At 39.9% G+C, this 27,528-nt stretch overlaps 1 protein-coding gene across 2 annotated transcripts in view; it reads right to left on the reverse strand.

Moving 5' to 3' along the window:
- ZFPM2 (zinc finger protein, FOG family member 2) overlaps positions 1-27,528 on the reverse strand; it is a 513,834-nt gene that overhangs the window by 385,888 nt on the left and 100,418 nt on the right. Inside the window, exon 2 of one of the 2 annotated variants that reach the window (XM_075549372.1) lies at positions 14,086-14,241. The exons of the other annotated variant lie outside the window; for it this stretch is intronic. Coding sequence (XP_075405487.1) covers positions 14,086-14,241 — 156 coding nt within the window. The remainder of the gene's footprint in view (positions 1-14,085; positions 14,242-27,528) is intronic. 2 annotated transcript variants of the gene reach the window in all.

The following is a 27,528-nucleotide window of genomic DNA, read 5'->3' on the forward strand; positions in this document are numbered from 1 at the left end:
ATAATGATATTTGAATACTTCTTTTCATGTAAGATCACTGTTTACTCTTTTTACTAACATGAGTCATTCTACAGAGGCTACTCCCCTTTCACAATCCTTTTAAGAATATAATTCATAAGCAGTCACCCACTACCATGATCTTCTACCAGCCCATTATACACCTCCCTCGTTATAAAAGAGCTTTGTTCAGTCCACACCTCTAACATGTTATGGTTGGACAGCATTGCCTGTGGAGAGTTTTTATTTGGGGACAATGATCAACAAAGACTTCAACCCAGGTATGAGTACCCGTAACGCAGGAGCTTGAGAAATGTGTGTGTGTGTGTGTGTGTGTGTGTGTGTGTGTGTCGGAGAGGGGCTGGAACTAAAGGAATATGGATTTTTGTCAAGATCTTTTGAAGCCCCTTGCCCAGGTGGAGCACGGGTTCAAACACCTAGATGAAAGACTCCAAGCTCACAGAGAACCACCAGTTAATCATTTTTTGAGCGGTCCATTCTGATTCATGGCAACCGCATGTGTCAGAATAGACTGTGCTCCACAGCGTGTCCAAGAGCTGACTTCTGAGACGCATGGCGCAGTGTCTTCTGCGGTGTCCCTGGGGACATTAGCACAGCAAACCTTTCTGCTCATTGCCCAGCACGTCAATGTTTGCCCCACACTTCTCTTAAGTCCTGTTTGCTAGTGCTTAGCCAATGGGATCCTCCTCCTGGTTCTTTCTCAGCCACATCAGATGGCATTCTCAGGTTTGCATTCCAGGCGTCAGCTCTCAAGATGGCATTGATCTTTCTCTCTTACGCTTCTACTTAGTCTTCCTTCCTATGATCATTCTCTGTCTTGTCTCTCTGGCTCCTACCTGTTGTTGACACACTACAGGCCCCCCTGCTCTCTTGGCATGCTCACCAGGCAGTTACCAAGCAAAAACTTCCCTCTGCCTACTGCAGCGGTTCTCAACCTGTGGGTCCAGACCCCTTTCCCTTTCACAGGGGTCGCCTGATTCATAACAGTAGCGAAATTACAGTTATGAAGTAGTAACGAAAATACACTTGGAACTGTAGGAAAGGGTCGCAGCATTAGGAAGGTTGAGAACCACTGGCTTGAAGGTCTTTTCACCTGGCAATTCCCATATGAATTAGATCCCAATTCAAGGGTCCATTCTTTAGGACATTTGCCAGGACCTACCTCCCTCGGTTACACTGTAGAACATGTGATTAGTTAAGTATTGTCTGCTTCCATCCTAAAGCATACATTCCAGGTTGGCCAGAACCTTCCCTGTGTTTTTCCACCATTGCATTGACTGCATCTCGCACAATTCCTGGCACAGAGTGGGTAGTCAATAAATATATGCCAGAGTGACTAAAGTGTGCATGTTAAATCTACAATCGCCACTACTTTTGAGCCATGAATTCACCAAAATGTCAAGCAAAGACAAATAAATCTACCCCCTTTGCATAGGCTACTTGTCCAAAGTAATAAAAGTTATCAGCAGGCAAGTGGCCATTTAGCAATGAAAGCCACATTCCCCAGCCTCCTGTGGTGTGAAGCATACCACTCTTTAATACCAAGCTCTGGCCAATGGAATGGAAGCTAGGTAATCCTGTGGCAGGTCTTAGAAATCTCCCAGCTGAACCCAACTCTGAGAAGTTTCCATGTCTGCACCCAAAAAACATTTTTGTTAGGTCCTCATCCTCATCCTGCCTCTGTCAGATCCAGATGTAGCTTCCAACACCAAGGCTAGTTGTTGAGTGTGTTATCAACAGACAGATCCAGACCCTTTTTAACGAGATTTTCCCATACACACCACTTCCCTCATTGCCAACAAGAGCTCCTTGACTGCTGGCGACAGCAAAGGAAAAACAGTAGATAGCAACCATAGCAGATTCTGGATTTTCAGAAATGTGGGAAGATTCTTCCCCTCCCTGCTTCAACTTTCACCGCAGCACTTTTGAAATCATGATTGAAGACACTTTGGGGTCTCTTTAGGCTCAAGGTAACTTTAAAGAGATGACCCATTTGGAACTTTAGAAGGCTGCTATCAATGCAGAGGTATTCCAGGAATCTTGTTCAAGGTTATCCAATGAAATGGGGCCTTGAAACAAAACTGACCATCACGAATCACTTTTTAATCCTACAAGATGATTCATATTTACAGTGGGTACAAACAGGCTTTGTTAGCTGAGGCTCACAAAAAAAGTTTCATTTGAAGAGTTCTCTTTAATAAGATTAGGAAGTTATCACTACATATTTTGCTGCAGGGCCTTGAAAGGATTCTCCATAGTGAGGAATTCAGAAGCTTAGGTTTCATTAACCTCACATAAAACCTACCTGTTGGTAAAGCCAAATGTAAAGGCCAAAGTCACCTTGCTGCTCAACTAAATGGTGCGGCTCAAAGGCTCAGGCATTCCCTCATAACCCACTGTCAAACTAGCCTTAGAATTAGAAAGCAGCATGCAAAGTTAATTCGCATTAACATTCCTTGATATCGATATTGTTAGGTGTCTTGAATCGATTCCGACTCAACAACAGAGCACAACACTGCCGGCCCTGTGCTGCTCTCACAATCATTTCCCTGGGTGAGCTCATCCCCGTAGCCATTGTGAAATTCACTATCATTACGCCTCCACTTGAGCAAGCATGATGACCTTCTGTTTTTGCTGCTGTTGTTATTCAGTACCACCAAGTCAGTTCTGATCCATCAAAGCCTTATCCACAACAGAATGAGACACTGTCTGGACCTGCACCATCCTCACATTTGTGTCTATGCTTGAGACCATTGGCGTCCTTCTCAAGGGATTGAGAAGTCTTCAGAGTCTAAAGTACGTGAGATAAAATTTCACTATCACCACACCAGAGGAATACCTGGACCCTATTTCATCCAAGCCATCACTCTTCAGTATCGGAGATGAGAAGATATTATTCATTACCAAGACATCATAAAAATGCATAGCTTGTCAATACATCATGCTGCTCTCCAGCATGTTCACAGCACAACTGTCACAATTGTAGAGATAACAGATCGTTGTTCCACCCTGAAACTGGGTTTTCCTTAGGACATATGCCATTTTTCCTGTCCAGGTTTTTTGTTTTTCAGTATCACTCCATATTTTTTGCAGAATTTTATTTTCTTTTTATTAGTTACTGTATTTTCATTTCATAGTCTGGCATCAAGTAAGATAAAGGAACATAGAACATAAGGATTAAGTGCACTACATACATGCTAGTCGTTTCTCTGATGATACACATCATAATAAAGAAACTTCAGAGTTCACACTCAACAGTACCTCCACCCCAACTAACCATTTCCTGGGCTAACTAGTATACACGAGCATCTTTCCCTTGCTAGATCAGTGTATTTGCAATCAGAACACGCTTTGCATTCCTCTTCTTTCTGCCTCTATGTGCATGTGATCACATGTGCATTCACATATATCCATGCTTACACAAGAAACAAGAAATGGACAATTTTTTGGAGTTTGTTAACTAGTCTGAACCATTACTAGTGCTATAAAATAGATAACTCATCTTAAAGTGTCTCGTTCTAAATCTACGGCAAACAACAGAAATTACATCAACCCCCATTGTTATGTAGGCAGGAGGGCCAAGTGTTTTATATATCCCGAACTGCAGATTTCCATCTTGATAAATCTGTATCTTTAAAAATAATCCTTAAGGAAACCTTCCCTTCTCACTGTCAGAAAAAAATATATAATCACTGCCTCCTGTCTGTGCAATTCCACTTTCCATCTCTGCTCGGTGCATAAGACTTGGAGAGATACGGCCACTGTCAAGTTTCCGAACAGTTCCTTGTCTAATCTCTCTACTGCTCCAGATCTTTGATACGGAACCTGTTAGAATGTATTGCTTACTTTTCCAGTTCTTATGTTTATCTCACTTCCACCCTTACCATCTGCGGCACTGCATTTCCTTCTGAAAAGTGAAAAGTTTTCACAGTGCCCAGAGCTTTCCCTGCAAACAATACCCTCTTTCCCCTCTTCCTTCCTTCCTTTCTCCGCTTTTTATTTGGTCTTATTTTGTGTTAAGGTCAAACGGTTTTAAAGAGTTCGCTTTGCAAACATTTCTATTGGGCTGCAATTCCTATCCAAATAGAGTTGGTGGATTTGTAAACATTCTTGCCATTTGTTGCTGGCTTTTGTCCAACGTACACATCTTGGTGTGTCTCCATTATTTTGAATTACCTGAAAACAACCTCATAAGATCCAAGCAGTGAGGAACTGTGCCTTCTGACATGCCAGCGTACTGAGTAGCAAACGCATTCAGCTGGTATAATTAATGCAAAGAGTTATGGACAGCGCTCTTTCATAACAAAGAAGGGGAGCTCTCGCTACTGGAGAGAGGGATGTTTGGGTTGACAGTGTTTTTGAAGAGGTAGACCCAGAAGAGTAGAAGTAGTTGAATCCACTCCTGATTCATTTACTTCTTCAGTCTTTTCATTAATTTCTACATTTTCTTTTTAATATATGCCCTTAATCTTGACTGACCTATCATGTTTAGCAAGGATTTGTTAGAGAATCCTAGTTAAAAAACACTTTGATGAAATGAGATTGATACTTCATAAGCCCAGCCTCCCTCAGATGGTTTCCACTCCCTCTGCAGGAATTATACAATGGGTGCCAGAAAACAAAAGGAGTTCTCCAGTGTTATTGATGGCCAATAGCTAGCGTTGTGATTCAGTATTGACATTTACCAATTGTGTGAGTATCTGGAAGTCACAGAGAAATTGACATCTGTTCTGCAAGGCGGTAAATGACTCTTAAAGATGATATATATGTACAGTGAAACAGCAAAATTTGGGGAGCAATCGGCAAATGAAAGTTGTTATTACCATTATTGTACATGTTATCATTGGGTACAAAATCTCAATGCCAATCCCTAGAACCTTACTGACGGACATTAAGAAACAGCAATCGGCATTCATTCTCCATATTTACGTCTTTACGTCATTACGTCGTTGGCATACACATTCGATGACTTTTATTTGAATTTTTGAGGCAACAACAGGAGCTGATTTTGCTACTATAATTAATTGAATCATAGTATTCTCTTTTACCATTTCCCTTGGATATTCTAAATTTGAGTCTACCAGAGATAAAAATTATCCCATCAGGCAATAGATGAAAGTATACTTTAGTACTACTGACTCTTGCGTCTTAAATAACAAAACTTTTTTAAACTGAGAAATTTAACATCTTGAATTGATGAAATTTCTATCAGAAGATTATGAACTTTAAAAAATCTTACCTCATTCAAACCTCAAAAAATAAAATGCAGAACCAAGACAAGGTCTTTAATTATATATTCTGTTTAAAAAATAGAGGAAATAGAAAGTACAGTCGCTTCTAAGAGATCCATTTCTCTAGAACTCCAATATTTTATCTCAAATTATAATGTGATCACAAGGTAGATTCAGGGTTCTTAATGAGCTAATTCCAAATAATTAACAGGAATGAGCTGTCCTGACCTCCTCTACGCCTTTGTTAGTTACTGGCGAAGAGCTCCGGCAGTAGTTTGCTGGCAAACGGGAGTACAGACCTATGTGAAGTGTCATAGCTATTTTAAAAGTTTGAGACAAATGCAAGTGGAAAAATCCACATACTTCCCATTTGAAATGTCTATAGAATGATAATTTATTGAAGTGAACGCTTCATAATAAAGGAGCCCTCCATTCAACCTAAAGTATCACGGGGAAGGTGCAGGCTTATAAATACAGAGCTCCCTTGTTTAATAACAATGCAGAGAGCCTAATATCCAGAAGTTTACCTCTGCGCAAGCACAAGATCAAGTGACTAAATAAAATGTGTTACATTATAAATCAATGAGAAACCTAGACTAAATCTTACAGATCGCAAAATATTCTTGTACTTTCAAATACAGTAATCATAAAACCCAAAAGGCAATGTCTCTAGATGATAAAAGCTGTTTTCCTAATAATGCTTATTACTGACAGCATATCTGCTGGTATAAAATAAGTGTTTAACAGATTTTGGCAAATGCCTAGACACCTTGTTTACTCAGGTAAAACAGAATCAAATACACTTTATTCCAATATGAGATCATTTAAGAACCTGTAAGACAATTACATAAACTACGTGGGGTTTTTTTTCTCAAGTTTTAATGTCACAATAGAAAGCTATATTAATAAAAAGAGAAAGAGCATTAAATTTAGCCTCACACAAAGAAAGGTGCTATACCTTCATCATTTATTATAGGGTGATCATTCAAGATAAACTCCAAAGCCATGTTAGTAAGCTGAGTGAGATCCGAGATAGGCAGTGCTTGACCAGACTCTTGTACAGAAAACGGAGCCAGGAGCACCCTGTGCTCACCGTGTGGTCCCTCAAAACCAAGAGAGCGCTTACTCTCTTTTTTAAGCAGCTTGTCTGCAAATATTCCCTTATTTTTCCCACACTGGAATTACAAAATATATACGATCAGTCGCATCCAAAATGAAAACTGTAAGATGACTATAATTGAGTCATAAGATTCTTTTTTTTTCATTTTCATGAACAGAAAATATGAGGCTATTTTCTTATATCCATCTCTGAAAGAATTACTTTCCATTTTGTATTATTAGATGATTTACATAAGGAAATTTCAATGATTTCATCATAAAGAAAATACAAAAACAAAGTCCTGTGTCCAGGAAAAGAGAGGGTATGCCAAGGAACACTCATGTCATGTGAGGGAGGGGAAGGAGGCCCGTGCCAGGCAGAGCTGGGGGCTGTTCAATCAGCCCTATCACAGCTCCATCATCCAGAGAAAACAAGGCGTCAAAGATCCAGGTCAATAAGCTTATAGGCGATTTGCACACACAGCTCCTCCAGCAAGGTAAAAAACAAAGTCATATTGGTTTTTCTTTTTCATTCTTTCTCTTTGAACTCCCTGGTCCAAACACACCCTGGAAAGGTCAATGTTATACGCGAGAATTTAAAGAGCTGAGCTTCTTAATCCCGTTAAGGAAAAAGGAACAGGGTTGCCTGTAAAGATCTCCTTCCTTATTGAACTCAAAGCGATGACAGTGAACTGCCTTTTGCGGACTCGGATTCCAGTTGGCCGAACATCAGAGGCGGTAAAAACACGTCCTTAAAGGCATAACTGACTAGGAAAGAAACCAGATCGATTGAAAAGGATTTCTGAAATATTGCTAAATAGATTTTATGAACGAAAACAACACACACACAAACAGAAAATAAAATAGCATGCATGATACCGACCAAATGAAAACAAGTGGTTACTATTCACACAATAAAAGTTTGCATAAAGGGTGCATAGTGTTTCTTCCTCTTGGTATTGAGGGCCTAGGTTACATCTTTGCAGTTTTATATGATTACAGGAATTGGGAAAGGGGGTAGATTAATGGCCCATCATCTAGTCTTAGGCACATTACAGTCCAAAGGGAAATTAGGCTTTCCTTCAGTTATTTCTTAATGTTGCCCACAAAGCTACAATACTGCACAAACGAATAGAAAGGAGGAACGAGAGTGGTTAAGATTGCAATGTATCTCGCATCCTTTTGGCAAAAATAGTTCAGCATTATGATGAAGCCACTTTGGAATCTCATTTCTCCTAGCATTTTTTTCTTCCTAATCCAGTGATGTGGAAAAGCACAGGAGACACACACCCAAGTCTGAGATTGTGTAAGGAAGCAGGGTTTCTCATATCATCCCCACACATTCCCAAACTGCTGTTCTGGAAACTCCACTCATGAGCTGCAGAGGGAGACTCATCAAGCCCGTGGCTAATGGGTCAATTCTGATTGAGGTTATCTGTATCTCCTTGTCAGCTTCCCCAGTGTTCCTGCTTAGATCTCCTGCTTTCTGTTGGTCTCCTTGGCTTTCTCAGGATTCACAAACTGAGACTGCTGTACTCACACCTCTTTTCTCAGTTATGTCTCAACTCTTCCCTGTGCCTTACAAATCGCCCCATCAGCCTGCCACGGTGGTGAATTCCCAACAGAGTCCCAGTGCGACAAGTTGCACAGGTGGGCTTCACAGGTACGCTTCCGCCTCCCCAAGCGCTCTGCTGTCCTCTTCCGGCTGCCCACAACACTGGCTTCAGGGCTACAACACACATGACTCTGAAGGACTGGAAGTTCACTCTCTTTCCAAGTGGGTTCAAACGTGCCCTTCCCAATTATGCACACATACACAATGTCGCCCTACCACTTTACATCTGTTTTATTTTTCTTATGGTGCTTGTTTATTAATACTCAAAACCCAATAGGTTTGATCATGTATTATCGGTTATCTTCTACCAAGAGAATAAAGATGCATTTTCCTCCCACCACTGTGTCCGCAGCACCACAGAGAAGATCTTGAATAAAACAGATGCTTCAGACAGGGGTTGACTCATCCGAAATGTTAGCTACTGAACCAAGTTGGAAGTTTCTGCCAAACCAATTCATTTGTTTAGTTTGCTATCAGTTACTTATTGGTTTACATCTACACTATTTCTTTTTCTGTATTGAAAAAGCAAAATTTCACTCAACTATTGTAGAACTTGGTGAAACTATCTACCATGATGATTTCATTTCCCTATTTTATGGATATTCTTCATGCCTCCTTTTTTCAACTCTCCTGAGAAGCCCTAATGTAAGGGTCTCTCTCAAGGTCCAGGAGCAGTGGTGGCACAGTGGTTTAATTCATGACTGCTATCCAACAGGTCAGCAGTTTGAATCCACTAACTGCTCTGTGGGAGAAGGAGGTGGTAGTCTGCTTCCAGAACATTGCGCCATCTTGGAAAGTCTACAGACAGTACTCTGCCCTGGAGGGCTGCTGCGTGTTGAAATCGACTGGATGACAGGGAGGCACTTCACCCATGAATTCTCCACATCCGATGGTAGGAGTGGGGCCAGGTGTGGTGGTCCTCCAAAATCAACCCTGGTGACCTCATTTCCCCCTTCTGCCTTTGTTCAGGGGAAATGTCATCAGGGGGAAGTTTGTCAGGACCCTGCGTAAGATTTCGAGATAAGCACCGATAAGTCAGAGTTCTCTGGGAAATGTTTTCTTTGTGGTCTGTTTGGTTTTCAGAGCTACAGGACAGTGGCCCCGTGACCCTCGCCTGACACTTCTCTTCCTGTTCAAATACCCTGTGCCATGCTCCTGGGACGCATCTCAAAGTAAGTTTATTTCGTTTGAACCATTCACAGACCTGAATATTTGAGTGAGAAAACCCTATTCCACATCATTGTTAACAGAACTGCTCTGGTCAACTCCACTAGGAAATCTACTCGCTCTGCACTGACTCAAGAATAGCTCTCCCCTAAAAGAGGCCCCACCTGCCAGCAGTGACGGAGGAAAAGCCCGATGGCTGGCTTTTCAGACCATCTGCAGTGCAGTGTATTTTAATTCCTCAAGTTCGATACCTGCGTTCGTGTTGCTGTATAAAGCCAAAGAAAGGCAGACAGAGTGCCTTGGAGCACGTAATCTAGGACCGCAGGGGACGTGTCCACACTGTGGACTAGCCTGGATGTCTTCGTCATCCGTAAATTCAAGGAAATAATTCTTACTCGTTTCCATCCGCTTAGAGATACTGTGAAGGCACAATGCCAAATGATCCACATTCACTTCACAGACAGAGAGCTGTATAAAGTAAAAGTGTTGCTTTTATGTTTGGCTGACATTTTTTATATCTAAGGGTTTCAGAGCAAGTTTCACGCAACCTCTTTTTATAGGTTAAAGTTCATTTCATTGCCAGGACGACCGATAAAATGAGAAATGTGCAACTAATTCAAAATGAAATCAAGCCAAGCTCACTGCCATCCTCGAGCCAATGCCACCTCACGGAGATCTGATAGGACAGGGTATCCCTGGCCCTGTGGGTTGTACAAAGCCCCTTCCTTCTTCCTCGGAGCTGCTGGTGATTTCAAATGAACAACTTTGCAGATCGCAACTCAACGCTTCACCACTACACCACGAGGGCTCCTCGGTTCAAAGTCAAACCACGTGGCATCGTTGGGGTCCCACTCGAGGCTGCCATGATAGCCAGACCTGGTACAAGACAGTCATGTCCATCCACACTTATAGATGTGCATGTTTCAGATGCATGTGGTTCAGAATTGTACAGGATTAATTTTAACTTTAAATTCTAACCAACATTTTTGACAACTCTGTGGAATATTAAGAGTGATTTGAGTCAAACTTAATCACATGCTTTATACTAACAAGAATCTGTATAAATATTAATAAATATCATGAGAGTAACAAGGGAAAAATCTACCTGTCTACAATGTGAAATTAGAAAATATTAGTGGCAAATGTTAGAAAATTCTTTAGTAGTAAGTAAGGGGCCATGTATATAATTGAGCTTCTATATAGATTGTTTTCAGTGAAGAAGTTTGTACTTTATAGATGATCATCTTTTAAAGATGGAGGGAATTCTACCTATGATAATTATATCTTCCCAGAAGTACAATGGGTAGTACCTGTTTTTCATTCAATTAAAAGGCAATTTACAATGTCTTATCGGTATTTTTATGCACAGTTGCTAAATGTAAAATACCCCAAAAACCTAACTCACTGTCATCAAGCCAAATCTGACTCATAGCGACCCTACAGGACAAGTTAAAACTGCCTCTATGGGTTTCTACTCCTCTTTGTGGGAGTAGAAAGCTCAGTCTTCACACCTCAGAGCAGCTCATGGTTTCAAACTGCTGATTCATCGTTTAGCAGCCCAAAGGGTAATCCACTATGTTACCAGGTCTTCTGTAAATGAAAATATACCATAACCATAGATATTTCCTCAGTATTTTCCCTTGAAAATGTGACAAAATACTTCACTTGAAAAACTTGAAATATTCCAACCACGATTTTGTGGTTTGAGTTTTTTTAACAAACTGCTCTCTGGCTAAAGAGTTAAAGCACTTTGTGTTCAATGTTTCTCCTCCTGGAAGCCAGTAAAGCCGTTGCTAAATAATAAATAAATAAATTTGGAACTCAAGCCAATGACACGTTCAATACAACCAAACCCATGTTCCTGAATATATTGACAATTTTAAATTTGTAATAAGTAGTTCAAAATATGTGTAAAACATCTTTATCAGTGAACCCATGTTAAAAGTTCAAGGACATAATCTCTTCAATCATGACATTGACACAATTAAACCTTTAAATACTTTTACTCCTTTCATAGACAGTCTCTTCCTTCCAACAGCTAACAATATAATAAAATTGTGTGCCACAGAGACTAATATGGGGATTTCTACAGAAAGATTATTTCTAATTTTCCAAAGGGAAAATGTTTTCTTTCCATGTAGTTAATCAAGTTAAAAAAAGAAAGGATGTCATCCCTTGTATGATCTCAAAGGAGTACAATCGAAGAGCTGTGTCTCTTTCATACCAGTTCATACCAATAGGAATTCCCTGGTCTCACATTCAATGAGCACAAAATGTTGAAACTCTTTGCCTGTTAAATAAAGCCATAGTAATTTGAAATGAGAGTGGAAGTGTTTTTTCCCCTGAAACCTAGTATGAGAAAATACAACTTCTTATTTGCATTTATTATGACCTTCAGGTTCCAAACTCAAAATTAAGAAATGACTCAAACATAGATAATATAGCAGCTAATATTAGATATCAATCACTCACTGTTCAACATATTTCCTATATAAATACAACATTCTTTTGATGTGTTTGAGAATTTGAAATGTTTCCGGCCGTGCGTCAGTTGATGTAACAACTATTACAATGATAATTCAGTGTTTGTGTTTTCTGAGTGTCCAAGACTCTGGCACTATTTCCCATGAATTTGGACTCTAGTTAGGGTAGAGGCGGTTACTCTCTTGAGACTACAGCTATAGTATCATATAAGTATCCGCTTTTGTCTTCAAAAATGACTTCAAAACTTGGAGTTGTCCACTGGTTCATAAAACACGGCCTTTAACCAATGTTCCTCCCTACATGTAAAATATATCTTTCAATACCAATCAACACCACCTCCCCGGATGATAAATTAACACAAATATCTAAATCCAGATACACTTTTAAACACAAGAGAAGGATGAATATATAGAATACCTTCTGTGAATTTCTTCTCTTTATTTCAATATCCAAACACAAGTAACATTTGCTACAATACACAAAAGGATATATTTCTTTTAAAATGTGGAAATATGTCTTCAAATATAAGAAATAAAATAAAAATAAAATGTAACACCTTATCATTTGCTCTCCCTTTTGATCTATTTTAAAGTTGTTTCCATGTTTAATGTGTTCTGCTTTCTTTTCGATGGAGGTTTTCTTCTATATTTTGTCTAATCATTATTGGGGCTTTTTGTGCTTGTTTCCCATTTGTGTTCTATCTGATTTTCTGTATATGAAATCTACGATAGGTAAATCTATAAAGTCAGTAACTTTAATAGTAGTTAACTAGGGGCATGGCAGGGAAAATTGGAAGGAAATGGGGAGTTAACAACAATGAGCGTGAGAAGAAAATATTCTAAAATTATTGTGATAATTATTGTATAAAAACTATTTGATATGATTGAGCAATTATATGGTATGATAAAGTCTAAAAAAAGCACGATTCCCAGCCAGCTGTTAATATATATATTATATATTAATATAATATATATTGCTTGTATTAATTTTATCAAGAAATGGTTCCCATTTCTAGAACTAAGAAAATCACTCTCTTGACATACAATCTTGGTCAATGCTACTAAAAGATCTATTTTCTCCTCTTTCCTCATTTTTAACCCAACGCCTCTGGTGTGAGGACAAGGACCAGACTAAAAAGCCAATCTGAGCTGTGCAGGACTTGAGAGCTTTTTGAGACTTGCCATCGCTAGCATTCTGTCCCCACAGTCAGCGGGGGTTCTGACCACACAGACATATTCCTCAAGCCCCAGCAACCAGAGGAAGCCATGCTGGAATTTTAAACAAATGTGTTTCCAATGTTTGCAGCCACGGAGGGACCACTAAGAAATGTGGATTTGCAGTTTACTGAGACTGAATCAGCATTCTTGATTTTATACTTAGTCAAGTCTCACCTAGAAATCTATGAAAACCCACAAAACTGAGCCCCCCATAATTTCTCCGCCTACACAATACACAAGTCTGATTTCAAGAATGCATTCACAAGCACAGACCGATGTCCCTCGACAGAAAACTCACAGCCATGCCCTCTGCGTGGCTGTTGTGGGGCCATCAGCCAATGGCTTTGCTCTAAAGCAAGTCAGACCTGCTGGGATAGAACCCCCACTGCACTTGCATGGTCAGTACTATGAAATACAAAATAAGAACGGGGGAGCAGGGGGGACTTGAAACTAAAAATTAGACACCTATCTAAATACAGCTAAGTAATGAGGGTATGGTAAGTCACAAGGTCACATGGCACCAATTTCTGGTGGGGACTAAGGTGAGAGAGACACTTCTTAGGGGAAAGCTTCCTTGGTGGTCATGTTAGTATATTGAACGTAAGTGAGCATTTCCTTGGTGGAGACAATCTACAAAGCACCAGGCTCACGGTGCACCAATGCTTAGACTCAACTGTTCACACGGTACCTTGTAAGCAGCTGACAGGAAATGGGTGTCTGTTGAAAGAATTCATGGATAAATAAATAATAATAATTTACTACAGCTAGTTGGCTTATTAACCTGAAGGCATTTAAATTTCTTTGGCCAGCCAACATGGGCAAGGCAAGTGTGTTGAAGTATGCAAAGTAATTAGCTATTAGTGGAATGACTTCGTTAGTCCCTCTCCAGAAATATTTTTAAGAATCGTGTTTAGGGGGAGGGGGAAAAAAAGGAAACCGAGCTGATTCCAGGAACCCAAGTGGAAGGCGAATTTTGAGAATGACGAGGGCAACGAATGTATAAGTGTGCTTTGCTCAATTGATGTATGTATGGATTGTGATAAGAGTTGTATGAGGCCCAATAAAAAGATTAATTAAAAATAATAAATAAATAAAAGAATCGTGTTAAAAGAATTCCGCGCCTATTTTCAGACTACTGTCTTCATGCGAGCCCTTCGGGGACTTTTATTTCACCCGAGCAGCACGCTGGTTTTAAACTTTACAAAATCCCGTGAGCAAGGGCGTCCCCGGATTTCATCTGGCCGTCGCTGATTACCTTTGTTACAAAAGTATTCCACGGCGTCACAGCTCCGATTTTCGGGCCCAAATCCTGTGGAGAAGCTTTCCTCCAATGGAAAGTCCCCCTTGGAGATGAGGTCTGTTTCCTCTGACGGACACTCTTCTTCCTCTTCAATGGCATCTTCGAGCGGCCCTTAAAAAAGAATCAGGGACACTGTACCGAAACTATCCAAAGAAGCCTGCGATATCACATCCTTACGTGGCATCCTTTCAATCAAGGTGATGAGGAAAGTTCGATTTTGGACTAGCCCAAGTAGAGCCGCTCCGGGAGCTCACGCACGCTAACTCTACATGCGTCATTGCATCCACCAGAAGCACGGACCTGGGAGAAGCCAGGGAAGCCAGAAGCTAGCTGCTCTGCGGGGCCAACCTCTGAGTCCCCAACCACACCTTCCCCCAGCACACCTCCCAAGCCCAAACCTATTTTTTGCTCTTCTCTTAAAGAGCAAAACTGTGCGCTTTAGGTTCATTTGTTGGAATTAGCTGCCTGGTAAAGAGTACAAGTCTCTTTTACACTATTGTACAATTTTACCTGAGATTTTAATAAAGATTTAAAGTAATTGAATGCATTTTAATTGAACCGAGATTTTAATAAAGTCTATACTTTTAAAAATCCATCTGAAGAGTGGATTCTGAGAAAAGATTTCATTATATGTGTTTGAGGCTTGAAGAAAAATTACATATTTCTCTCCCTGATGAAAGCATGACCCTATTCATAATTAATTGAATTTTTTCTGAAATGAAAAGTAGTTTTCTAATGAAAAAATGTAATTTGTATTTATGTGATACTTTCTCAGTAATAAAAATACAACTGCCTCCGATTGAATGAGAGTGAGGTGCGCTACATTAATGGCCCTATTTTAGTGAGAGGGAAGGGAGGGCCGCCGTTTGTGCGGAGAGATCTGAAGTGGCCTACGAGGAATATCACAGGCCTGATTGTGAAGTTCTGACTGCCTTCAAAGAATCAAAGCACTCGGCTCCTTTCACTAGGCAGAAGCCTGCATCTGCTCTGAAAGAAGTAATATGACATTTAATCCAAAGAGCACAATTATGGTCATTTGTACTAATTGTTGCTCCTGGCAGAGGTCTCATCAGACAGGCTAAATACTTAAAACTCAGAGGCCACCTCTTTTTTTTTCTTTTTTTTTAACTTCTTGGAAATGTTCTAGGAGAATTTCCAGGCCAAAACAGAAATCTTCCAAATTATTTATTTAGAGAAGATATTATTATAGTGTATATATATGTGTCTAAATATAAGGTATGTAAACATATCTGTGTACATCTGATATACACAAAGATATAAAGTAATGTATCTGGTGTTTTCCCAAAGGCAAGTTTCCAAAGGACTAAACTGACCCACCACATCTGAAATGGCCAATTTAGTTGCACGGATTTAAATTAAGGAATCTGCAAGCAAAGTAACTCCTGGACGTTTTCTTACCCTTTTGTAAATTTATTTTTCCATCCCTACCTGCCCCCCCAGCCCGCCCACATAATGAATGTTGAGGAGGAGCGGTTGCCTCCTTTCAAGCACTCCCCGTGTGAGCTCTTTTGTGACCTTTACACAAAATGCAGATGCCTGCTTATAAGAACCTTGGCTTCTCTGTTTTGCACACACCGCACTTCATAGTCATGGGCTACATGTCAGCTTCACCTGATACTATTTCAAGTTTAAAACTTACAATCTATCACCTGTCACAAAAACAGTTATAGCACACAGCCAGAAATGCAAGGTATCAATAAAAGAGTAATCATGTGAAAGATTACAATAAACCAAGCATCTTCTCTGAGGATATTAATTCCAGCAGATAATTGAATAATTACTTTTAAGCTTAATGAAGAAATACAACTGACTAGTTTCCTTGCTTTGTTTTCACTTTTTTTTTTTCAACAAATTACATTGTAATGACAACTGCGGTTAAAATGTGAAGCTCATATTTACTGCAGGGAAGCATTTCAAATAACAGGTTTCTAGGGTTTTCTCAAATCGTTAGAAAACTACTTTTCAGGAAAAAAAATTCAAAAAGGAGAATCCTCATGATGTTTAATTGATAGATACAGAAGGGTACGAGGTTACAAGTAAAACAGTTCAAGTGTGTGCTCTAGACTTTTATATTGAGCTTCTTGTAATGGAATTATTACTGTGTAAACCAGTCTTTGGTAGTCACAAATGCACCCTTTCAAAAACAAAAACTGCAAAACATAGGTTATTCCTAAACACAAAAATCTGCAAATAGCTCATTTATACTAATTATTTATTCATGAATGCTTAAGGATCTAGTCTTTATAAATTAAACAGTCTCTTCTACCCTTCTCAGATGACTGAATGTTAAAACAAAGCCTTAGAACCCTCAAACAGGAAATCACGCAGCTCCTTGGGCAGCCTGCAGGGGGAGGGGGGGACAGCAGTTCACTAACACTTACTTATCTGCTGACCACCCTGAATCCACACATAAAAGGGCTACTTTAATAACCGCTACAGCAGCCAGGGCATGTACAGTTCCTTTTGGAACCTAAATCCTGGATTTTGCCAGCAAGAAATAAAGCTCTGGTTACAAAATAAATATCTTGCAAAATAAACATTGAAAACAGTCCTAGCTATATATTTTAATGAGTGTTCTGAAGTTTCTTTATTCTCTTCAGTTATATAAACCATATCATAAATGCATACAATTAGAAAAATAAAATTACTACTAAAAATGAACTTCTGAACATATCTGATATTTCAGAATGTTTATTAAGAGAGATAGGACACTGAATACTTATGGAAAATACCCAATGAGTTACTAAATTGGTTCTTATGGCAAATTCATATTTTACAGTTTTCTTGAAAAGTAATAGAAATACTCCTATGAAAGAATACAGAACCCTAGAGCACGGATCTGTGCTTATCAAATCTGGGGGGGGGTGGTTGCTAAGTGCATCTGTATAATCACACACACGTTTGCATAAGCTTTAAGATTTTTATTCATCCAAGTTCATTGGGAGATCTTTGTTGGTAGTACAGTACTTTGTATCTCAGAGGCAGCTTCTTCGGATACGTTGACTTTCAGTTTTTAACTGCAACCACATAAGGAAATACAAAAGCACCTATTTTCGGAAACAAACTTCAAAACCTCTAATGAAAAATAAACTCGTCTTGAGCTCACCATTCAACATGCAAGCCCCCGCGGTCATTATTGAGAATAAGCCACAGGAAGGGGGCTGAAGGGCCAACTTCTCTGTTTTTTAAGGCAAGTGTCAGCTTTCTGTAACTTATGACACTTTAAAAGGTGAAATTACTAACTATTTCATTAGCCGTGCTATCAAATCACACTGGGGGTGGAGGGGGAAGGGGAAGTTTCTCTTAACATGCATACTATGTATGGTTCAAGATATCAGATCTCACTCCACTCTCTCGCAATTGCATAGTTTGTTAACAAGGAAACCTTACAAATAATCGGTGACCGGAAACTAACATTTTAAAATGCTGAGAGGCACTTGAGGCACCAGTACAATTAAGAAGGGGCACCCAGGAAGGCAGGCCTTGCTGAGCCTGCGTGTACGCATTAGTGGGCACAGTAGGCCACTCCAGGAAAACCACCGCACGCAATTTGACACAAATAATAATATCTTCTCCGAAAAGGCTCACGACAGAGTTCCATGTGCCCTCATGGAGAAAATTACTTCTGATTGAGGCCACTTGGCAGGCAAGTGAGAGAACCTCTGAATTCCTGAAGCTATTCAACGGCTTCTGATTTCCAGATATTTAAACACACTCACTGGAATTAATAGTCTTAACATTTCTACACATAAATATTTACCTCATTTTAAAACCCTAACAGTGAGCTAGAGGTAAGCATGGAATGGTTCTCTATATTGGGCCCTTGCCATCACTAATCATCTCTCAGAACACAGGACTGGGTATCTGTTAATGTTCTATATTGCATGAATAATGCAGTTTCATGGGGAATTCTGGTGGGGACAAGGTAGTACTTCCATTCCCAGAGGAGAGAGAGACTTGTCTACTCAGAAGGCATTTGGAATTTGCCACAAGGTACTTTGCTTTCCAAAGAGAAATAGGAAGGGGAGAGAAATGCAGATTAGGACGGCTGGTCCGAGGTCCAGAGAAGTTTTGCAAAGAGTCACTACCAACACCTGTCGGGTGACAGCAGGTGCCAGTGTGAGCACGACAGAGCATTCTTCGTGTGCTGCCTGTTTAAATAATCTCAGAGTGGTAGAGGAAAATGGGATCGTGGCTCCTCCCTACACATGCATGAAAACAAGGTTGACTGAGATGGAAATAAAGAATTCGATTTGTGTGATGAAGCAGCTAGGGGAATATTCCTCAGATAAGTAAACTTACAGGAACATTGATACTAAACTTTCTAAGGTTAACGACGTGCCTAATGTCCATCCACTGCCACTAGGGTGATAGCTGGAAAATTACCAACAAAATTCGAGGAAAAAAATACAGATATATATACATATCTAGAAGAATCTAGGTGTGTATATAGAAGAGTCAGGAGGAAAGACGATCTAGAAGAATCATGAGGCAAGAAGATTATAATACATAAGATGATGAGAAATATAAAACATGATAAAGAACAACATAATAATATGAAGTTAAATATATGTCTTTCAATATATGTTGTCTGAATGAATTACTTTCTAACTTGGCAGCCTCCCAAAGGGCATGTTATCTTTCTTCAGATAAATGCAAAGCATTTCAGAGTAAGAGGCAACCAAGAAAGCAATTACACGCTATGGGAATTAAGTATACATTTTCAGGTGTGAAGCACACGGGACATGCTAAATTCTGTGGTTCTGATACAATACGTCACCTCCAAAAGGGTATCCTTTCTCTTATGCTCCCATTGGCAGGGACTTAGTTTACATTATTTAAGGTTAGCTTTGCCTGCCCTTGGTTAAAACAAAACAAACACTTTGTCAGACTGGAACTAAAAAGTATCCCAGCTTCCTCTCAATGCATTAATATTCAAAGCATTCTGGAGGCCGCACAAGACTAGCCACCCAGCAAAATAAGACTGTTTCAGATTACTGGGCAGCCTTGCTCGCAACTGACAGGTAGAAAGAAAGTGCTATGAAAATATTATCATCACCAATAATTACAATAATCCATCACAGTGTGCTTAGAAATTCCAGTCGGCAAGTTTCGCCCACCCCAAGACACAACTAGTTTGATATTTCCAAACCGTTTATTCTGGAGCTTCCCGTGAATGCCATCTCAGAGCATTAACACAGTAACTGTAATGCCTATGATTATAATTTCCATCCTAAACTTTCTATATCATTTTAATGGTGCACGGAGCAAAGGATCCACACGAATATTATAAAATTCTCAAAGCTACAAGGAATCAGTGAAAAGAGTGGTACTCTCACCAAGTCTCCAGCTCTCGCTTTGTGCTCATTTTTTAAGTACTGTGCAAAAGATCTATGCACCGGGATGACAAAGCCTGGAACGCCCGCTAATAGCAGAAAGCAATGGGGGCAAATCTAAGAAGTTAAAGAATAACATATATTGTGTATACATTATTGCATCAATAATTGAGCCAAATTTTTCAATTGATGCTTTTCAAATAGCATACACACACTCATTATAGATGAACATTCTAGTTTACATTTGGTGTGAAAGGACGTAAATATACACAAATATAGGTATACACTTTCAAATGATAAGTTAAAGAGGGTGAAATATTATGAGTTAAAACTACAAATTGTTATTGTAACCTTAAGTTACATAAAAAAAAGTTTAGTGGACACATACTTAAATTAAGATATTTCATTACTTGATACTATATATTTATTGTTAGTTTCAAGATAATAATCTTAAAATACCAAATTATGAAATCCTTCTGAAAGGAAAGATGTGTAGTGTTCTATTTCCTGTCTATTGATGCCCATGTTGTTCAATTAAAATTGGGAGGGGGGAAATGACAGTATTCTCAGTTTAGAAAGTAAAATGCCCATCCTATTGCGGCAAGGGTGTATCTCTAGCTTTACAGTACTCCCCCCACCATTTTATGATGGGGGTGTGTTTTGTTGCTTCCCTTACGTCCTCTCTGCAAGTTTTCAGCTGCTTGCCTGAGACTCCCCTCGGAATCATCACCACCTCCCTGTGGGCTCACCTCAGAAAGCTTTTCCCTTCCACTCCTCTATTGGTCTCCCGGGTATCCCAAAGAGCCGCTAATGAGACAGGGCTCAGAAGACGGATGTCCTCTGGATAGTGCACATGCATCCTACCTCCTGCAATTGAGCTGAACAAGAATAAAAGCGCATTTCCATCGTCTTCAAAAAACACCGCCTTAAACCAGCCAGGTCTTCCTGCCCTGACTTTCAACAAGAGTTGCATCAGGGGATCTAGTAGGAAGGAAATATTTTTACTCATTTTTCTCTTATCTGCATGAAGATGTTGACTTTTTTCCCCATTTATGTTTGTTGCCTGCAGGTAGCAAGACCAGAGAATCATATACTAGAAATTCTTCTTTTTGATTAATTTCTTTCCATGTGTCGTTATTTCTTATATAGAATTTATTTGGGGCTTTGCTCTTCATTGTACATCTGCTTTATATCTGTACCAACTGCTGTCGTTAATTCAAGAAAGTTGAAAGAAATTAGCTTCATTTTGTTAAGTTTGTTCAAATAAAAGAGATCGATGAATGCTTAAAATGGATTCTGAAGGGAAACTGTGTAAATGATATTTGAGAATTGCACTAGGGATCAAGTTGGACCATATACTCTTGTAAAATAAAAGGTGGGGGGATGTTAATGTGAATAACTTCTGTGAGAGAGAAAAAGGACTGATTTTATAAAAACGGAGGCGTATGCTTTGCTACACAGTTTTGGACATTATTATGCATGACAGTATTAACCATTCTTATAAACAAACCTGAAAACCATTTAAATTCTATCATTTTCACCCTGAAGTTCCTGTATTTGGGGACCTTCAAACAACTTGCCTGATGCAAAGAAGAAAATGGAAATCCTTGTAGGCAGCAACTAATCTTCTATCGTAGATTAACCACCGATACCACAGAAAAATGAAGTCAGATGAAGAAATACGACACATTCAAACTAGCAACTCTAATGACTAATTTACTCTCAGGAAGTAAGTGAGGCATTGAGAAAATTCAATTCATTAGTGAATGCCTTGTGCTCTGACCCAGGAAGTGACAGAGCAAGCACTGAAATTCAAATATTTTGTAATCAGGCCCCAGTACAGAGCTTCATCAAGCTACTCTTGGATGACAGAAGAGAGTGCTCCTATATGAAAGTGTATTTGTTGTTAAAATGATATATTTTTGTATAATTTAATGCATTTCAATTAAAAATTTCCAACCAGTAATAAGTACCAAACATGAAAGGTATTATGTGTTATTTTTTCTTTAAGAGACTTTCATTCATTTATAAATATTTAATGAATATGCTAGACATATGAGACCTGCATTATATACTAAGACAACATACTAAGACTAATGCATTAGATACTAAGAACAGTAATGAAAAAGGCAGGTTATCCCCAATACTACATTTTTTGTACATAAGTTAGTAAGATTTATTTTATTTTTAATTATAAAAATTGAGTTTTCCATCTTAAACTAAGGGACAAGGAAGGCTTTGCATATGCTATCTTAACTTTCAATTATTTGTGCATAGTTTTATTTCCTCTGCTATATTCTTTGCATCAATCATATCGGCATTTATAGTAATAAACAGCAAATACAGTGACTTATATTTAGGCATTTGGGCATGGAGGCCTGGTGCATAGTGGTCATGCAATGGGCTGCTAACAGGTAGGTCAACATTTCTAAACCACTAGCCACTGCTCAGGAGAAAGACGGGACTTTCTACTCCCAAGAGTTACAGTCTTGGAAACCCGCTGGAGTAAGCCTACCCTGTTGTGTATGGTCACTGTGAGTCAGCAGAGAGTCTGTTTTGTTTTGACATTTAGACATGCCACTTAATATTTACATAAATATTTTAGCTGAATTTAATTGTAAAAAATTTGAAGACCAAATCAAGGGGATGATACTGAGCCAAGATACTTAAAACTCTGGGGCCCTATTTTTGAATTATTAGGATTTATTCTATCAAAGGAAGTTCATTATACTTACAGTGTGAATTCATGGTCCTTCCTTAAGTCATTCAAGAGAGGGGTATCTGACACTCACACTGTGAGATCAGGAAGGCAGGGATTTTTCTGCCCAAAGCATCAGATTTGAGTTCGAATATGTGGACAGTGAATTTTATATTTTTTAAAGTATTTCTAGGTAAATGCAGTGCAGTGAGTTAACTGGTATGCTTCTTCCAGTGACAAATGACAGGGTGGTACCATGGAACTAAAGGGAATGGGCTTCTAGCATGGGGATTGGTCCATTTTGCTGTTCTGCTGAGGTTAAAATGAGCCATCCCAGAGGCCCTCATGCATTCTCGCTGCCATCAAGTCCATTCCAACTCACAGCAACCCTAAGGGGCAGCGGAGATCCACCCTTGTGGGTTTAAAGATGAATAATTCTTAACAGGAGTAGAAAGAGTCATTTTTCTCCCTCTGAAGAACTGGTGGTTTTGAACTGCTGACCTTGCAGTTGGCAGCTCAAAGGGAAATGATTATGCCACCCTGGCTTGGATCTCAAAGGCAGAGGATAGGGATATCTCAGGACCATCAAGAAAGCAGCTGAAGTGGCAGTAGCAGGACACATACTTTGGATTCCTGAGATTCCCAAGCTGAAGTCTTCCACCCAGAAGGCAGAGTCCTGATTCCAGAGGAGTGGGAGAAAAACAGAGGCAGCAGAACCAGCAGCAGCAGGGGGTCTCCTGGGCCAAAGAGCAAGTAAAACTGAATGCATTCAAGCAAGAGTCTCTTTGACAAAGCAGGATGCCTCCAGGCACTTTATGAAAATGGAGGTGGGGAGAGCACTGGGTTTGCTGACCTATGGCCTTAAAGCTGCATGCCTTTGGGTGGTGTGTGGCTGAGTGGTATGCCCTTGAGGCATTTATCGGCAGTGATAGGCTGAGCTTTGAAACACTTGTACCAGCAGAGCAGACAAGGGTCTCTGGTTGAGGAGGAAAGTGCCCAGAAAGACACATCCCTGTGGGCATGGATGAAAACAGGTAATCCTGACTGCAGAACTGGTATATCCTGAGCATTTCTGGTCCTAAATTGCAATCTGTAACTCTTAACTTCCCTAATGAACCCCATCATTATGATTATTGGCTCTGAATTGTGTAGGCAATTGCAATGGATTAGTGAACCTAGCAAAAAAGCACACTGAAGTAGTATGTGTATGTGTGTGTGTGGGGGGGGGTGCCTGCAGGCGACAGTTCCTAGCATACCAGATAATGGTGATTGGAGAGCAGAGGTTGGTCTGACTTCACCTCAAACAATGATTCTTGCTCCCTTTTGTAAAGTCAGTGGAAACTAAATTCCATATAACTATTATATGCACACTGTGGTCGTTAGATGATTTTATGTTAGACACTCCTAAGGGTGGAGCCAGACCTGTCAATCAAGTCACTGCCTGACACTGTCTCTTTAGGACAGTGGTTCTCAACCTTCCTAATGCTGCCACCCTTTAATACAGCTCCTCATGTCGTGGTGACCCTCCAAATCATAAATTACTTCCGTTGCTACTTCAGCACTGTAATTTTGCTACTCTTAAGTAAAGCATAGTGCTTAATCACGGAAACAATATGTAATTTTATATTGTAAAATATTTATTTCTAAATGACAGAAAAATGAAATTTTGTCTTGAAGCATGGTGTAGCCTGGGTAACAGTCTTCATGCCAGGTACTCTTATGTGGGTATATCTGCATGTGGGTGGTCCCTCCCTATAGACACAGAGGAGCAGTGTCTCTGTTCCTAAGACAATCAGAAATATGTATTTTCCAATGTTCTAAGGTGACCCCAGTGAAAGGGTCATTTGAACCCCCAAAGGGGTCATGACCCACATGTTGAGAACCATTGCTGTAGGACATGGCCTTTTCATAAGGAGGACCCTGGGAACCACCACCCCCCTGCCCACCCTCACCCACCCTCACCTCTCTGCTGCTCTGCCTTCCTGCCCGATGGGTCTTGGCAATGGGCTTTGAAGAGACAGAACCTGCCATGTTTCCACCGACCTCAGATTCCTGAGCCTGCACCCACTGCCTGTGACCTTTCTGCATGCTGCCTCATTGCAAGTGGCCACAAGAGTCTGAAGAGGGACGGATGGATTAGTATCCACTTATGGACTGGAGTTAGACTGTGCTGGCAGGCCTTCTTGATACATAATTACTCCTTGATATAAAGTCTTTCTTTTTTTTCTTTTTAAACGTTTTATTAGGGACTCATACAACTCTTTATCACAATCCATCCATATACATACATCAGTTGTATAAAGCACATCTGTTACAAAGCTCTTTCTTATACGTAGTTGAGTGTCACTGGATTTCTTTCTCTGTCAAACCTAGCTAACACATACACGCATATCCCAGAGTTCTAAATGATGTTCTACTTAGTGATATACTGTATATACACACGTATAAGCCAATTCAAACATCAGTTGAGACACCTAATTTTACCACAAAAAAACTGCATTAAAAATGTGCTGGAAAACTCGGCTTATACACAAGTATATACGGGAAACTCAATGAACTTTGTACAGCTAAAAGCAAAGTGAGTTAAAGATTGTCTTTCTTTTAAAAAAATGTAATGAAATAAAGAAAAAGACACCTCTCAAATAGGTAGTTATCTCTCTTTCTTGAGCAAATAAAAAACAATGTACATTTTGATTTAAAAAAATATCAACCAGGAAAAAAAGAGTAGTCAAAAACTCAGCAATCCAAGGGCTCTGAAGATTAAGTTCCAGACACTGTTCTGAAAGGCAGAAATGACTGAAGCTCAGGCCTTAAAAACATCCAATATGCACTTCACTGTCTCCTATCCTATAATGTAACTTACCTACGGGCCATGAAAGGCAAAACATCAATTCACTACAGAGATGTGCGGAAGAAATACTTAGCGACGAAAAATCAGTACAAATATTTGCATTTAGTTTGGGTTGTTATAGCTCTAAACTTTTACTTCTTCTTAATGAATAAACATTGATTTTAAGGTCCAGCTAATCAATTTCATTTTTTATCCATAATTGTAATAACACCTTCTTTGATTCGAAGGTCCCTGGGTAGGGCGAATGGTTGTGTAAATTTAAAGGGGGGTGGTTTAAACTCACCGAAAGGCATCATAGAAGTAAGGCCTGGGAAGTAGTGATCTACTCCCAGAAAGAGTATAATTCAACTCTCTCACTGCCATCAAATTTTCCCCAACTCACAGTGACCCTATAGGACAGGGGAGAACTGCCAGTGGGTTTCCCAGACTGTAATTGTTTATGGAGTAGAAAGTCTCATCTTTCTCCCCAGAGTGGCTGGTGGCTTCAAACTCCTGACCTTGTGGTTAGCAGCCCAACATGTAACCACTATGCTGCCAGGAAACCCCCACAGAGCAGTTCAAATCCAACATGTGTCTGAACATCAATGTCAAGAGCAACTGGTTTTCTCTACCCCTCCTGTTGTAGTAAGTCTTTATGTGCAGAGTTAATTATTGATTCAGTCTTCAAACATAGCATTTCAATTTTTTTAAAAAGTTGCTCTAGAAATGATGCCCAACCTCATTGACAGATTGCTAGTAGCTCATCAGCAAACAATAGTTCTCCGAGGAGTATGATCCTGCATCAGCAGCATTAGCACATGAGGACTTAATGGAACAGCCACAGCTCATTTTGGAACTGCTGGTTATGAATCTCTGAGGGTGGGTACTAAGATCTGCTTTCAATATGCTTTGTGGGTGATTCTTACGCATGTCCAAGTTTGAGAACAGCTGGTGTGTTAGACCAGGTTGACTAAAGAAACAAATCCAGAGACACGCGTTTGTGTGTAAGAGAGAAATGTATATCCAAGAGCAGTTCTATATTGAAAAAACATCCCAGCCCAGTCCTTATAAAGTATAAGTCTGATATTAGCCTATATGTCCAATACTAGCCTATAAATTCCTCTTTAGATTCTTTAGCACATGCAATGATGTGGAATGATGGAAAGTCACAGGCTAGTGGGTAGGTCTTGTGGATCCAGTGTATCCTCCAACTCTCTGAGTGTCTCAACAACAGGAAAGGGAAAGTAGAGAGAGTGTATCCTTCCCCCAGGGAGAGATAGAGGAAGTTCCCATCATCTGCATGAGAAGGCCACGCCCACAGGGAGGCATCAGGCTCTGACCTGATTGACAGGCTAGGCTCCACCCCTTAACTCTTAATATCCTCAAATTGCCATGAGTTTATGTAGCCACCACAGCTGGTTTGGAACACAAATTCTGTACAGGAGTACTGCTATGACTTCTAGCTGGACACATTGTATTTACCCTCATTTAAAGTTTTAGCACAATATCTTTCAAGTTATACCTCAAAATGAGGAAATATCAGGATTTTTTTTTCTTTTTAATCTAATCTTGAGATTAATAGGTGAAGAGGCACTAAGTACTCTGTGAATCTTGCTATCTTAAAAACAGTAAACTCACTGACATTGAGTCAGTTTTGACTCATGGTCCCATCATTAAATCTGTGCCTGACACTAAGCCATAAAAACAAACCACAAAAACTGCCCCCCTTCTACACAGGTCCACTGCAAGCTATAGAGACATGTGGAAGAAAGAGTTGAAAGCCAAGAGTCTCATGATCGCAGTGCTTCACACACGGGTGACTGATTCATAATGCGGTTTCATTTAGATTGAAAGAAAAAGAATTAACTTGCACTTTAAAAACACCATTTATACTTGGGTCATTTGTACGGCAGCGTGTGAGAATGCCTACATCCAGTTTCCAGTAACTGTCAAGGTTCTATCTGGCGGACACACACTGGGCTTTGATCTGCAAGGCTAGTGGTTAGAAACCACCAGCTGCCCTGAGGGATAAAGACGGGACTTTCTACTCCCATAAAGAAGCAGTCTCAGAAACCCACAGGGGCAGCTCTACCCTGTCCTATCGTGATGCTAGGAGTCAAAAGTGACTCAATGGTGGTGACTCCGTGCTTTTTTGGTGTTGATTGTTTATCAGGGCAGAAAGGACCCCAGTTGGTGTAGTGGGTTATGTGTTGGGCTGCTAAACACAAGGTGAACAGTTTGAATCCACCAGCCACTCGGAGGGAGAAAGATGAGGCTTTCTGCTCCCATAAAGATTGACAGCCTTGGAAACCCAAAAAGGGCAGTTCTACTTTGTCACTCTCAGAGTGGAATTGACGGCAGTGAGCTTGTCGCTGCCATTGTAGTTGTTGTTTGCTTAAAATCTGGGGAAAACATGAGTGATATAGTACACACTAGACTATGGTAATGAGGAGGGCACTGGTACTTGGTAGAATTCTCATCCAAGTTCATTTCCAGCCCCTTAACCCCATGCA

This window comes from Tenrec ecaudatus, chromosome 5 (assembly GCF_050624435.1).
Source record: "Tenrec ecaudatus isolate mTenEca1 chromosome 5, mTenEca1.hap1, whole genome shotgun sequence".
Classification (NCBI taxonomy): Eukaryota; Metazoa; Chordata; class Mammalia; order Afrosoricida; family Tenrecidae; genus Tenrec; species Tenrec ecaudatus.